This window comes from Ananas comosus, linkage group 7 (genome assembly GCF_001540865.1).
Source record: "Ananas comosus cultivar F153 linkage group 7, ASM154086v1, whole genome shotgun sequence".
Classification (NCBI taxonomy): domain Eukaryota; kingdom Viridiplantae; phylum Streptophyta; class Magnoliopsida; order Poales; family Bromeliaceae; genus Ananas; species Ananas comosus.
Window position 1 is genome coordinate 12677741 of NC_033627.1, and position 15158 is coordinate 12692898.

Consider the following 15158-nt stretch of genomic DNA (forward strand, 5'->3'; position numbering starts at 1 on the left):
AAATAAAAACCAAACTTCATAGTTATAATAATCATACTAGAAAAGTCTAAATTATCTTCACATGGTCAAAAATTCTATAATTGTTCAATAATATTTTTATAACATTTCAAATATTATAAAACATTATAAATTTTGAATAATAATTTTTTATAATCCAACAATGCCTTTTTCCCAGTTGGATAATTCACATTGCTCGATATGTTGGTCATAGATTTTTTTAATTTTGTGATTGTTTGTATTTATGCTTTTTAGATAGCATATATGTACATCACATTAACTGATTTAGATTTCACTTTAAAACAGATAAGTGTAGTGCATCCGATATTTCGATACATCAATTGTGTGTGATAATTTTTTTAACTATTAACTTTTCAAAATCAACATCTTAAATAATTGTATGGCTCTTATAATATTTAACTTGTAGACTATTTTCTATACAATTGGTCTTCTCTATTAGATTAGATTTAAATTTTAAAATTATATTAATTATGGCTAATATATAGAAATTTTTTTATAAATATTTTATTTTTTTTCTAAATTTTAAAAATTTATATTTTATCCTCTTAAAATTTTAAAAATATTTTCTAGAAATGATCAAATTACTCATATTTATTCTATATATAAGAAAAAAAAATATTTAAATATATATTTTATTATTTTTAAGAATATTTACAATATCCATTATAAAAAAAATAAACAGAATAGTAGCGACGAATCCCTGATGGAAAAAAATAATATTTAAAAAAAGATTTTCTGTATTTTTAGCCTGAATATAAAATTCGGTGCAGAGAGTGTGGTTTATACGTGTGGTGCAGGAGAGTTGCGTGGGATAGCAGGGGCATTTTGGTCATTTCGCGCCGTTGTTTCGTCCGAGGCCTCTCAGACGCTTTTGCTTGGTGGGGGGTGTGCGCGGCTCCGTCACCGCCGGTGTCCCTTTTCGGGGCCGAAGCTCCCCTTCCGTGTAACGCCCCTGTGGGGCCCACTTTGGAGAATAGGGTCCCTGCGCTCTGCGTATAGATTCGGCTCGTACACCGACTCCCTCTCTGTGGGGCCAGCGTCTGACACGTAAGCACCGGCCCCACAGGACACGTAAGCGGGCCCCGCGTGTCACGCGCGGTGCATTTATCTTTCAATTTAGGAAAAAATTTGGAAAAAACTCCCTTATGGTTTCACTATAGTTTAAAATGTATTAAGTTAGTACCCTGTGGTTTAGCATTTTCTCACTTTAGTACCCTGTGGTTTAAAGTGTATCAAATTAGTATCTGTGGTTTCGCACTTTCTCACTTTAGTACCCTGTGGTTTAATATTTCATTAAGAGAAAAATAAAATCACAGAGTACTAACTTGATATAAAAATAAAAACACAGGGTACTAACTTTGTACAAAAATAAAACCATAGAGTACTAACTTGGTACACTTTAAACCACTGGATACTAAAATAAAAAAGTACAAAACCACAGGATATTAACTTGATATAGTTTAAACTACAGGATACTAAAATAAAAAAGTGCGATATCACAGAGAGGGTTTTTGAAGTTTTCCCAAAATATTTTTCAATACCCTTCCAAGTAGGTCCAATTTTATGAATACCCTTTACAATTTTAAAATTTTATATTTGTCCTTCAAAAGTATGAAAAGTTTCAAAAATACCCTCTCCCGTAGCAATCCGTCGTGTTAGCTTCAAAATACCAATTTAACCCTCTATTTTATTATAATTACCACCCTCATAATTTTTTTTGAATATATGGAGACCCACCTCAATTACAACCCATTATAAAATAGCCCCCTAAATTTAACTTTTTAATTAAAGTCTTCTTAAATTTTATCTTCTTAAAATTGAATGATTTTTTATTATTAAATTAGAAATTTTGTCTAATCCGTTAATGATTCAACTAAATTTAATAATTTTAGTAACTTTGCAGTATATAAAATTAAACGAGTCTAAGAATAAAATCACAATGTAGATATAATCCATGTGTATTCCCCTAAAAAAAATTAAGAAGTTTATATTGAAAAAAGAAAAATTAATAAAAACTTTAAAGATTTACTTAAATGGCCTATAAGTGATAGTTTTGGTATAAATATTAAAAAATAATAGTGACAAAAGTTTGATTTTTAAACAAATAGTGAACAAATTAAGGGTAAAATAATAATTTCATATTTTTGAATTAAAATAAAAAAATGCTAAATTGACGGAAATTAGCAAAAAATAATGGTGAGGGTATTTATGAAAATATTTGTGAAATTTTAAAAATTTGAAGGATATTTATGACATTTCATAATTTTGTGAGGGTACAAATGAAATTAACCCTTGAGTTTATTTGTCTCCTTTTAATACTTACTGTGTATATAAATAGAAATTTCATTGGAAAGTGATTTTTATTTATTTATTAATAAATGTTACCCCTAATTCCCTAAATGTGTCCACAACCCCTAAATTTTAACCCATTTTGAAAATAATCTTTTTCTATTTTTTTTTATAATGTATACTTTTTCTGCTTGAGAACAATTTGATTTAACTTTTTCAATCGGTAATTTTTAAATTTCGTTAAATAAAACACCTACCAGAGATGCACGTAATCTTTTTTTCTAACAGAAATAAATTTTCGATCATGTGTATCTATCGTGAGAATTTATTTTAATTCTATGAAAATTATCAAAATTACTAATAAAATGAGTTAAATAAAATGATTAGTATGTGAATGTGAATATAAATCAAATTTAAGAAAAAAAAATAGAGGTCCATATTTAAAACGTGTTATAGCTTAGGGGGTGTTTTTACATTTTAACCACGTATTAAAAGTACTAGAGAAGCCGCACTCCGGCGATCTCCCCCGTCGAGGTGAAGTTTTTAAAATTAGGGTTAGGGTTTGGAGGTCGAGCGAACGGTGGGGAGGGGGCGATTAGGGTTTCGCATGGGCGGCCCCGCCCTCGCGTAGAAGATGACGAGGTTCTTCTCCTTCAAGAGCGCCACCATCGCCGTGTGCTTCTTCAACCTCGCCGTCGCCGCCGCGCTCCTCATCCGCGGCCTCTTCTTCGGCGTCGCCGTCCCGCGGAGACTCGCCCCATCCTACCACCACCACCACCTCGATCCCGGTACGTTCCCCCCTCGTTTGATCCCGATTTTCATGGATTTAAACTGCTATAAATTTGATCTTTGCAATGATCCATTTGATCTCTCGAGGACGCTCTTCAGTTGCTTAATTGCGCAAGGGATTAGAAAAACGCTTCTTTTGATTATTTGTATTTGGGGAAAGATTGAAATTATTCATCGAGAAAACTTGTCAGAGATTTTGATGAGATGAGTGATTAAAATAAATTGATTGTTCATGTAGTGAATATCAAGTAATTTTGGACGTTAATTCGAAATAGGGCTAAAGTTCATATTCGAAAAGAAAATTTTAAATAACAAAGAGTTTATTGGGACCAAGAGAATGAGATAAAGCATGCATGCGATAGCGTGAATCGTAACGGCTCAGAACTTGTTCATTCATTTGGGGGGAAAAAAAAGGTTATTTTTTTATCTAATTATATATGTTTTTTCATTGGAACTATGGAGTGAATCGCATGTTGTTAGGTTATTATTGTGTGCAAAACTATTTTATGTTACTGGATTGTGAATTATTCTACTATCTACTGATACTTTGAACACCTATGTTGGTAGTATCGCAAACATTTAGTAATTTGATGACACCTCTAGATGTTTAATTTGTTTTTTTTCTCTACCTACGAAAGCCAAAGTCAAAAAGTAGAATGGACATAAATCTTCATGCGAACTTATGTAGGATATTAGTTTCAAAATCAAGACTCGAAGTATCCTGTCTAAATTTGCAGAACTACATCTTCGCTGCAGAATTTGCTTGTAAATTTGTTAGTGAAGCTATGGACCCGAAATTACTCGCAAATGGATACTAACACGTGCATTATGTTTGTTTGTTTTTATTTATTACAGCGCAACTGAAGTACGTATTGGAATCTGAAGCATTACGACGTGCTATGGAGCCCTTGGAATTGATCAGGAGAGTAAGTAATGTTAGAATAGTAGTAGTCGTGATTCGGAAGCTTATCTTAGAGATTTTTCTTATTTGAAAAGTTTTAAGGCAGACTTTGTGATTTGTTAAATCCTTTGCCCTGGCATTTGATTAGATCAAAGAAATTGAACAAGAAGCATATACAGAATCAGGGGCAGAGACGCAACAAGCTCAAAAGCTAACCGCTGCAGTTGATTTGTCGAAGAGGTTAAAAGATCTAAGGGTGACGAATGATGCTAACAGCCAGAAAGGTTCGACTCAATCATTTTTTTGTAGCTGTCAAAAAGCTTTAGCAAACATACAGTGCTATTCATGAAAGGCAGTTCATTTTTCCCCTAACTATGCGGAAAATGTATATCATATGTTTCAGCTCTCGAGGAATGGCGTAAACGGAAGATTGAACGAGCAAGGCGTAGAGGAATTGGGAAAGATGCAACGGTATCTCAAACATAGTGATCACATCATGATCCCAAAATTGTTGTATGTTGTATATAACTAAAAAAGATTGATTATTGTTGTTAGTGTTGGTTGTGATGGTGGTGTTGAATTATGAGGATGAATCCTTGGGCTTTTTAAGTCTATAGAGCTGTATCATTGGGACAGTGGTGTTGTAACTGGGTGTGTAATGTTTGAGATAACATTTTTGGTAAGTTATAATCAGCTGAAGTAGCTTTGGATGTTCTCTCTGATCTGCTTATGTTTGATCTCTCTTGTATCTTTTCTGTCCTTTTAAAGAAGAAATGTTAAGGTCTCATTTGGTACTCTTGCTATTTCTTTCGTTTTTTCGGTTTTAAACACAAATTCTGTAAGCAGAGTGCGGTGCGGGATGGTGGATTGCTGGCAATCTACAAATCCACAAGTTTGTTTGTCGACGGAAAATAAGAACTATGTGGTTTTATAGATAGTTTCATCTGTGTACCGCAAATCTAAAAAGATTAGGATTGTGTACAGTAAGTGGATATTTATGTCAAACATTAAAAACTCTATCAGAACTTATTAAGAGCAAAACAGAAAATAAGAATACACAAAAAGGGAACAAAGGAAATATCAAATATGTTTATTACTATCATGCACACAACTCACACGCATAACCTCAAACCTGCAAAGCATTTTTCTACAAGATTCAGATCAAGCACTTATAATCCTAAAACAAGAATCCTATTACATTCAAATCTTTATTAAGGATTTATTCCATAAAACATCTTAAGTCCAAACTTTGCGCAGAAACTTTCAACAGCATAGTTATCATGACAATATATTCTAATGCTCCTCATCCTTCTCATCCTCTTAAATCTCAGTTTCCAGGTTCAGATTCTGAAGCTCGCCGGTCACATCTGCAATAATAAACAGTAAAAATACAATAATAAACAGTAAAAATATGTATGAGCTACGCTAACTCTATTAACTAACAAACTAACATGACATGTTCTAATCCCAAATTTAACATTGATTGCATGCATGCTTGGAATCATAGCTTCAAAATTCATTAGTTTCCTAACAGCATAGGCTTATCATAAATTTACAGTGAGGCTCTTGTAAAAATGCTTCCAAAATTAGCAACTTTAGCAAATACCACATGAGAGCAGCATTATATATGTGTGTTCTTTTCGCCTTTATATAAAAGATGGATTCTATATATAGCATAAAAGAACCAAAAAGCAAGATAAAACATGAAAGAGAAACAAAATTTGCATTTAACCAACTTCAATAACAAAGAGCATTTATTTTTTGCATTTGTTCAATTTGGGCATCGTTGTGCGCGAGCAGGAAACAATTTGGAAATCGACAAAGTTATCTGATTTGTAAGTGCAAGCATTTATTAGCCTCACGTAAATCAACCAAGACATTATAACTACAGGGTCTATTCGGTCCGACTGGAGCTTATATAGAAGAGCAGTTCGAGTAGAACTGTGCTAAGAAGCACTAATAACTGAATTCTTCTCTACAGCTTTTCATCATAGTAGAAACAGAAGATTCAAATTAGATTTGCTACTTTTGGTGCTGAAAAACTTGTTTTGATTTCTGGTGCTTAAAAAAGTGCCAAATTATTTGTTAACCAGACACCGAACTCGACAAACTTATAACAAGTACACGAGTAATCAAAAACATATAATGTCAAACTATTTCAGGTGCATTAAAGAAGTAGCACTGCATATTTTCTTTCATACCAGGATCTGGGTAAATAGGAATTTGATCCACATGAGAAATGTTTGGCACTATGTTATGACCTGCAGGAGCCTGCCCGCTCTTTGACTCCATAGAGAGCAATTTCAGTGAAATTTTCTTCAAATAATCAGCCTGAGATGTTAGAGTGTCAGAAAGATGAGAACTTATAGTCTGACAAGCTGCATAGCAGGTAAAAGAACACAAAAGATACAAAAGATACAATGTATATTTTCTTTCGTACATGTATATGTTGTAGAATCATATCTCGATATGATATTATGCTAAATATGGTCGTAGCTAATTCATTTGCTTTCGGTTCTAAAGCTCTCACTAACGGAAAAAAAATAATACAACTTACGCTTGCTGCAGCAAGACACCGTTACAGAGATTAATACACTTCCTCGAAAAGCTTCACTCAGACAATATTTCACAGAAAACCGAGCCAGACCGAACAGGTCCTAACATCAAGAAAGAAAAGGCCAAGCATCATTTGCACAAAGGAAAGTTGGGGTGTAAATTTGGGCGTGTTATGCACATGGTGGCGCAAACGCACATCAGAATAAGCTTCTCGGTAGATGCTTTTGGCAACAATGTCCCACTAGAGTAAACCCAAATCCACCGAAACCTATTTAGGCGGGTTAAGTAGACGGGTTAAACCTATTTAGGCCAAACCCAAGTCCGTAAACTTCGTTTCACGGCGTGTCGGATTGAGCTGTGTCATGTTGAGAACTGCCACACCACCTATTGTGTAACTCTACTATGTGGTGAAATGGTATGGTATTAGTACCTGGGAAGTAGCCGCAGTATATATCTTCTCCTCGAATCGTACAGCAATTTTATGAAGTTCATTAATGCCCTCTGGATCGGATATCGGTAGGTGCCTCTTTAGAGACTCGATTCTGTGCGTACAAAGAGAAAAATCAATTGATTTAGTTTACAGCACAATGAAGTAAAAAACCAATTGCACAATTTGCAAACTAGTGATGTCGAAGATCACGACGACATCGGAGTCTCCTTTTTCTTTCTTGAGATCAGAAAGAGCCCATGACCACCCATGATCTGCAGCATTGGATATCATAACACACCAGTTTCTATAAAATTCCATAACTAATTATACCTCGTGTGAGTCATTGATCCGTGCTTTTTTATATTCTTTTTTTTTTTTTTGTAAAAAACCACTGAAATTTGAGGTCGGGTAGCTGATCAAAAACAATATGCAGTTTTTGAAATCTTCTACTTACAATAATAATAATAATAATAATAATAATAATAATAAAAGCAACGATACTGAACGAGGCCTAAGGAAAGAATCGGCAGACTGACATCTTATTGACGATCCTCTGCCGGGCGGCGGGTTCGAGCTGCGCCCGCCAGTCGGCGCCGTTGGCGCCGACGGCAGCAACGCCTTCCGATCGAGAAGTGCTGCCGTTCGTCCCCTCCATTGCTGCAAACCCTGAACAACGAGATCGCAGGTATATGGATATATGGATATTAAACAGCGAGTGTATCAAATGAGAGAAGTCGGAGTCCGAGTCAAGTCAACAAAGCGAACTTTTTTTTTTTTTTTTCTAAGAATAATCCTATAAACATTAATTATTCACCAAACGACACCCAATAGGCCCACCGAATGTGCTTGTGATTTGATATAAAAGACCGTATACACCGGTGATAAAAACTGAGCTTAAATATTTTAGATCGATGGTTTAAATCCAACAAATTATTATTGCTGTCCTGATAATCTTGGACTATTTGGGAGGAGTTATTATTGCCGTCCTAGTAATCTGTGACACCGGTTACTATTATTAATCGTATCATCGGGAAAACGCCAAATATCACTCCTGTGGTTTCGTTTTAAAGTGTATCACTTTTGTACCCTATAATTTTATTTTATTTTTTTTGTTAAAGTGTATTATTTTCATATCTTATGGTTTTATTTTTCTCTTTTTATTATTTTCTTTACTAATTTTTTTGTTAAATTAGTGACAATGTTAAAACTAAACGGTAAACGTTACGTGCGGTGAGAAAGTACGATGAAAAAATATCCTATTTGTTTTCGTACATAATATTGCTTTTCGTATATTGCGATGAGTCGGTTATGATATATTTTCTGCGATTCCACCGAAAAACGTAGAAGCATATCCCTATATACTTTTACACCAACTTCATTTTATCTAATAGCGTTAGATGGGGCTCAATGTCAAACTAAGCCTGAGTCAAGTTGTTACAACGCCGACTTTTTTAAAGAATAATCCTATAAATATTTCTTATTCACCAAATGATCCTTCCAAACATTTTATTTGGCTAACTAATTCTTTTTTTTAAACTCAGTACCAAATTAGACAAAAATGAAGAAAAAATCGGTGAATCAATCACGTTCTAAAATTTTATTTGGTCAGGTAAATCATTCATTATTTTCTAGTTGTTGTTGTTATTTATTGGTTTTTTTTTATTGATTACGAGGATATTTCTGAGATTATTAGAATTATATATGGATTATTGGATTTTTGTTTGACTTTTAGGGTTGTATAGGTAGATTGTTAAAATTTTTTGGATTGTTAAGATTGAATGTGATTGGTTAGAATTATATACAATGAAATATAAAGAAATAATAAATTTTAACCAAATAAAATTTTGGTAGAATTATTTGGCAAATTATGACGTTTTTTAAGAGTTAGTTTGAAAAAAAAGCCCAAACAAAGCACACGGAGAAAATAGTCAATAAGTAAAAGGGCTCAATTACACTCTACCACGTTATACTCCACTATTATTTCGATTTGCTATATTGTACATCTTTTTAAGAGACACTTATATTATTGTATTTTATCAATAGCTATATTGTATTATAAATTTATTTATTTATTGTAATTGTTCTTTTTTTTTCTTTTTTTTTTTCGCCATCCCCGAGGCCTGAGTTGCCTCATCCATATAGCTTAGTTCACATTCTGAATAAATGAAAAAGATAGCGTGCTACCTTTTTCTCAAAAAAAATTTATTTATTTATTTTTTCTACCTTGAACTATTTTTTTTCTTATAAATATCACTAAACTATTTTTTTTTCTAGCCAATTCCTATATTACTGTTAATAAAATTATTATTTTAGACAAAATCTAACAACTTTATTAAAAAGCACCTGTTAAATAGCAAAAAAAAATATAGAATAAATCTTTATGATATGCTCATAAAAAATTTCAATCAAGTTATTTTTTATTATTTTTATGTAATTTATTTTTTTTATATCAAAATGTGTTGAATATATATGTTTTGTCACTTTTAACTAGTATTTTTTAACAGCTTTTACATAAAATAATATATTTATTATTTATAGTGTAGAAATTGAAAAAGAATGATAGATGAGTGAGAGTGATGTCTTTAAAAGAAAATATTACTACAGTGTAGAAGTAAAGATCTATATAATAAAGTGTAATATTGTGTAATCAAGCTTAGATAAAAATATATTGTCTTCTTCATTTATTTTATTTTAAGGGTTCATATTAAAATCGCTTTTATACTTGTTAAATCTTAGTCATATAAAACGAGTGTGAAACTTTAATTACATTGTTGTTAATTTTAATTCATGGGTTAATTTTATACAGATTTCTGCAAACATAGTGAATGAGAAATATATTCCTATAAAGTTCAACTTTTATATATTATCTATACAAAAATCCTGATGTTTTCAAATATATTCCTACTATTAGAATTTGTCAGAAAAATTTAGTTAACCACAGATTAAATACTCAACCTTAGTTAGTTTTTTGACATTTTTACTCCTCTTATACTATACTGTTATGGTTTTTGGAGAGACATATTTGTGATGGCAAAATTAAAAATATAAACGGTTCTCTAACTGTTCTCTAACGATAACAAAGCAGAGGGATGCATAAACAACATATGAAAGTTGAATCTTGTAGGGATATATTTATCATTTACTATGTTTGTAAGGATCTGTATGAAATTAACCATTAATTCATATTCATACGCAGATATTAGTATGTATTCTTATTTGAATAAAATTCAATTCATTGTATCTGAATTCATTTTTGGTGGATATGGTACTAAAAACTTTAGCATATAATACCTATCTGCATCTGAATTTATATCATTTATTAAAAAAAAAAATGGGTACGAAAATGTTTTCGTCTTATTCGACCGTTTTCACCCCTCTATGATCTACAAACGGGTCCTTATAATACCGAATAGTAAAAGCGAGCGAGCCGGGCCGAAATGGGCCGAGGCCCAATTCAACTACGGCCCACGGAACAAACCCTAACTCCACTCAATTTGTGTCCGCTCCCTCGTCTCTGAGCTTTTCCCTCTCTCCCATTTCTCCAATCTCCGCATCTTTTCGCTGGATTTAGAATCGGTAGCTCTTCTTCCTTTCTCCGATCTCTACTCTCTTTGTTCTTTTGGTTTAATTTTGTTGAATCTATACTTGAAACAAGGATCCTACGAAGTTCATTTCATAGCAAAGTGTGGTTTCTATAAGACTTTTTGTTTTTGTTTTTGTTTTTTTTGTTTTGAGTGACAAGTTTTTGGACTAAAGTCGAAATTAATATCCATTCATTTTTTTTTCCCTTTTTTGAGCATGTGAAAAGTTGCGTGTAGTAATAATGTCGAGAAATTCTTATCTCACATCATAATTTTCGCACTAAGATTGGTATACAAGCAAATATATGTAATTTCAGGGATATGTGTGCAAATATTCCTTGTTCTTATTGTTCTGTGAGATGAACATGTGAGGAAGATGCTGTATAGATGTTTTGTAGTTTCCGAAAATTGGTCTTTCACATTTAGTTCATCCAAAATATTTATCCTAAGCTAAATATTTAACTAAAAGAAGTTTTTTTTTTTAATTTTTTTTAATTTCCAGATGTGAACTTTGTAGTGATTGGAATCTCTTAGATGAACTGCATTTCGTGCGCGTCTTCTGCAGCTCTCTTTTCGAATAGCGGGCATGGACTCATGAGGAGAGCTTTATACGGGTTTTCTACGATCTCATGGAGGAGAAGAGGCATATGGCACGCCGGCTTTGAAGCGCTCAATTTAGGTCTCATCCCGTCGGCAATTCGTGTCCGGTGCTTCTCTTCTAAGCGTGCGCGTGCTTCGAAGTCGCCGAAGGCGGCGAATGAGAAAGCGGCCATGGCTGAAGAGGGTGATGCTTTTTATGTTGTCCGGAAAGGAGATGTTGTCGCCGTCTATAAAAATTTGAGCGATTGTCAAGCTCAAGTTAGCTCTTCGGTACGTGCAGTTCCGAGCAATTCCCGGATTCAGCTTAATTCACCATTCTTTAGTATATGCTTAAGTTAGACATTCAATTTACTATAGGAGTATGGGCGCAGTTAACTAGATGTTGTTATTTAAGCTATAATAGTGCGAATGTTAACGCGGCAAATTCATGTACTCTGTGCTTTTCATGAAAGTAGGTGTGTGACCCTTCTGTCAGTGTGTACAAAGGTTATTCTTTGCGTAAAGAAACGGAAGATTATCTTGCTGCTCGTGGGCTTAAAAACCCTCTCTACGCCATTAATGCAGCCGATGTGAATGAGGATCTGTTTGGGAACCTAGTCCCATGTCCTTTTCAGGTAAGAAAATGACCCTCCCGTTTTATTGCGAGTTTACTGCATGCATTTTATCCTTCAATTCTGTTATGGTGGATTTGCAGTGTGCTGTAATTTAACATTGTATTAGGCTGCAAGATAGTTTCATATTTGTCAAACTTGCTACCTGGAAATGCGTGAAAGATGTTGTTTTCTCATTACATGCTGGTGAAAGGAAACTATTGGACTTAATTGGTGTTAATACGAAAGCATGATATATTTGATTCTATGATTGTAGCAAATAAATCGGCAAGTTACCGCTATTTCTGTTGAAGCTTGTTCTTGATAGAGCCCATACTAGTTAGGAGCAACTCATATTAGTGTGGAAAGATCTACATGGTTGTTAAAAAAGATAACATAAAAAATATGCTTATTTTTTATGTTAAATAGATAACTTCTAGCCGGTGACATGGAGTTCCAACTTCCAACTATGATGCTTTATTATTTGTTAAAATCTTATTCTTGTTTGTTATTATTTTGTAAGTGAACACAGAAAGTTTAAAATTACTGCCGCAGTTCACTGAAAGTGTTTTCTTTATATTGTCTTTCTTCTCTTTTTTTTTTTTTTTGGCAAATTGACTGTTGTCTTTTCCTCCCAGCAACCAGATGGACTTGCATTTTTGGTTGCTCAAACTGGCGAAAAGACTTCTACTTTGAAAAGGGCGCAGCACATGGTGAGTATGGTAATAACTGTCACATATTTATATTCAATTGTAGATTACCCTGAGATCTAGCATGTTGTATGAAATCACGTTGTTGTACGTAAATTGAGCCCTTGTTACTGTATATTAAGAAAGGATTTAATTTCCACAAACAAGCCAAATCAGTACGTGTATTGCTCACTTCTATGTGTGGATGTTATCATCATGCAGGAATCTTCTTCTGCCCTGATTGAACCGGCAAAGAAACATCTCAAGCTTGGGTATTCAGTTGAGCAGCAAGCAATATTTCGTAATGACGTGAGTTCTAATGCCTGTATGCTCTGCTTCTTCTCTTTTCCTATCTGTGTATTATTCTCCTGCTGTTTTATTCTGCTGCTGATACTGCAGATATCTTATTTTGCGAATTGAGTTGGTGAAAATATGACGGAGTGGCGAAAAAAGATACATGACCTGTAATTCCTTAAAGAATTCATGTCACACAGACTGCACAGAGTTTGCTGTACTTGAGTGTTCTATACTTTATTTAAGTTAGACAGTTATAATAGTATTCTGTGCTTGTGGAAGTCATCCTGGAATCAAGTATTATTCCAAATTGAGTTTGATTTGGTTGTTTTACCGGATAATTGTGCTGATATTATATATGTTTTAGTAGTTGTTCGCAAATCGTAAGTTTGCAATATGAACTCTAATCTGGATAAACTTCTGAATATGAATCACATCAAGCTTGCTCAATGATATGCATATTGAAAGAACAAAGTGTGCCACATTTTGGAAGGAAACACTGGGAACTGTATGTGGGTGAGAAGAGATGATCGCTCTACTCCTAGGATTGTAAATTCATTTTGATTTGGTCTTTAAATTTTGTGCAGTATGTTTCATATTGATGGTAACTTCGTACATGATTGAGCTTTACCGCCTTTTAGTTAATTTGGTTTGCTAGACTATAATATTTTTCCTGCCATTTCTTTTCTGTCTTCAACATTAATTGCAATAAGAGTGTAATTTACCTAATCATGACAGGTGTCTTGTGTTCTTGAATTTGATGGTGCTTCAAAAGGAAATCCTGGAAAATCTGGCGCTGGAGTTATTCTTCGAGCTGAAGATGGAAGTGTGGTAGATACAGAATGGTTTCTTTGTTGTAATATGTTTTTCTTTTTAATATTTACGGTGAATTATTCGCACCTTAAGAATTTTGGAATCTTCTTGTCATGTGAATGAAGATTTGTAGAGTCCGCGAAGGTTTGGGTGCTGTAACAAATAATGTTGCCGAATATCGAGCATTGATTTTAGGAATGAAGTATGCTCTAAAGAAAGGGTTTCAGAAAATACGTGTGCAAGGTGACTCTAAGCTTGTTTGTAATCAGGTGCGTCGTTCAATATATCTCTGAATTTACCAACTTAATATTAATTTTTCTTAATCTTGATGTCTTGTACTGCGCTGTATATGCTAGTAGAGCACAATACTTCATGGTAAGAATTGATAAAGTTTCTGCTCTCATTGAAGTTTGGTCTCACTCACTTAATATACTGAAATTAAATTACTTTTGTACTTCATGCAGTTCGATTTAATCCCTATGCACGAAATAATGCCGTGATATCCTTGTGACCTAACTTTTGTGCAGAAATCTATCTATATGAGGCATATTTATTATTCTTAATAAATTTGCTTCCTTTCTCAAAACAGGTTCAAGATCTCTGGCGGGCCAGGCACGAGAACATGGCTGGCTTGTGCAAGGAGGCGAAGGAGCTCAAGGATATGTTTCTGTCATTTGAGATCAGACATGTTAAGAGGGTAACAAAAAGCTATCATTGTTTGTCTTTTGCCGTTCCTTTGTTACATTTGGAAGCATTTTAAATCGAACTACTGCTGCTAAAAAAAGCGAAAACTCTATACTGTGATCTACGCAGCTGAGATAGAGCATAATGTGAAAGTAATTATATCTAAAATCATATTGTAAGTAAGTAGGCTTCTGTGCTTCACCAAGTCTAAGTTCTTCAATATATAGTGATTATTCGTCTTTTGAGAACACTATTAGCCAAAAAAGGCTTTAAACTAATTGAGATTTGTATTTTTTGGCAACCAATTTATTGCTGCTAATTTGGCTCACATTGGCTTTTCATATAACTTTGAAGGAGTTTAATGCGGATGCCGATGCTCAGGCGAACCTAGCTGTCGATCTCCCGAGTACGAACATTCTGCCCCTTCTATGCACCCATTAGTTCTTCATGATCACATCATAATTCTTGTCAGTCCTCCTTTCAGCCGGAGAAATTCACGAGGAATCCGGTCTGCGCTTCTCTGATTCTGGTGCTTAAAAGGAGCTCTCGCCGAGTTTTACTACGAGAGAAATAATAGAAAGGGATTGCTACGAAAGGAAGCAATCGATCGCTTCGACTCCGAACTCTTTCTTGTCTTTTTGCCTGATAATTTTACAACAATTGATTGCACCATTTTTTTACCAAATTTTTTGGAGGAGGTTGCTAGATCATTGAGAAGCTTGATGAGTTAATAGGTTGGCAAAGGGTGTTCACTTATTAATTGATTACTTTTTGTTGTACTAATTTTTCACAATTTTGAAGATAGGCCTTGAAGATGTATGAACTGTGATGCTGTACTTAAAATAGTGCAACAATACATCTTTTACGAGTTGTTTCCCCTTTTTTTGACATGTTATGTAGAGTAGAATGTTTTCCTATGTTTGA

The 15158-nt window shown here is 33.8% G+C and overlaps 3 protein-coding genes across 6 annotated transcripts; 2 read left to right on the plus strand and 1 right to left on the minus strand.

Annotated features, from left to right (window-relative positions):
• On the plus strand, positions 2818-4719 carry LOC109712461. Its single transcript, XM_020236032.1, has 4 exons — positions 2818-3095; positions 3952-4022; positions 4146-4281; positions 4401-4719. The coding sequence occupies exons 1-4, from the start codon at positions 2942-2944 to the stop codon at positions 4481-4483; spliced, it is 444 nt and encodes a 147-aa protein (XP_020091621.1). The 5' UTR covers positions 2818-2941; the 3' UTR covers positions 4484-4719.
• On the minus strand, positions 5063-7728 carry LOC109712414 (mediator of RNA polymerase II transcription subunit 15a-like). Its single transcript, XM_020235969.1, has 4 exons — positions 7520-7728; positions 6984-7095; positions 6199-6328; positions 5063-5364 (listed from the first exon to the last, which is right to left on the minus strand). Exons 1-4 carry the CDS (start codon positions 7636-7638, stop codon positions 5318-5320), a joined length of 408 nt encoding a protein of 135 aa, XP_020091558.1. The 5' UTR covers positions 7639-7728; the 3' UTR covers positions 5063-5317.
• LOC109712289 lies at positions 10491-15117 on the plus strand. Of its 4 annotated transcripts, none has more exons than XM_020235773.1 (10): positions 10491-10559; positions 11067-11434; positions 11620-11778; positions 12393-12476; positions 12666-12752; positions 13476-13568; positions 13676-13819; positions 14140-14247; positions 14589-14640; positions 14719-15117. In XM_020235773.1, the coding sequence occupies exons 2-10, from the start codon at positions 11099-11101 to the stop codon at positions 14769-14771; spliced, it is 1116 nt and encodes a 371-aa protein (XP_020091362.1). In that variant the 5' UTR covers positions 10491-10559; positions 11067-11098; the 3' UTR covers positions 14772-15117. The 4 variants fall into 4 exon arrangements, with proteins under 4 accessions (XP_020091362.1, XP_020091364.1, XP_020091363.1 ...); XM_020235775.1 differs by having other exon boundaries at positions 12393-12467; XM_020235774.1 differs by having other exon boundaries at positions 10498-10559; positions 11082-11434.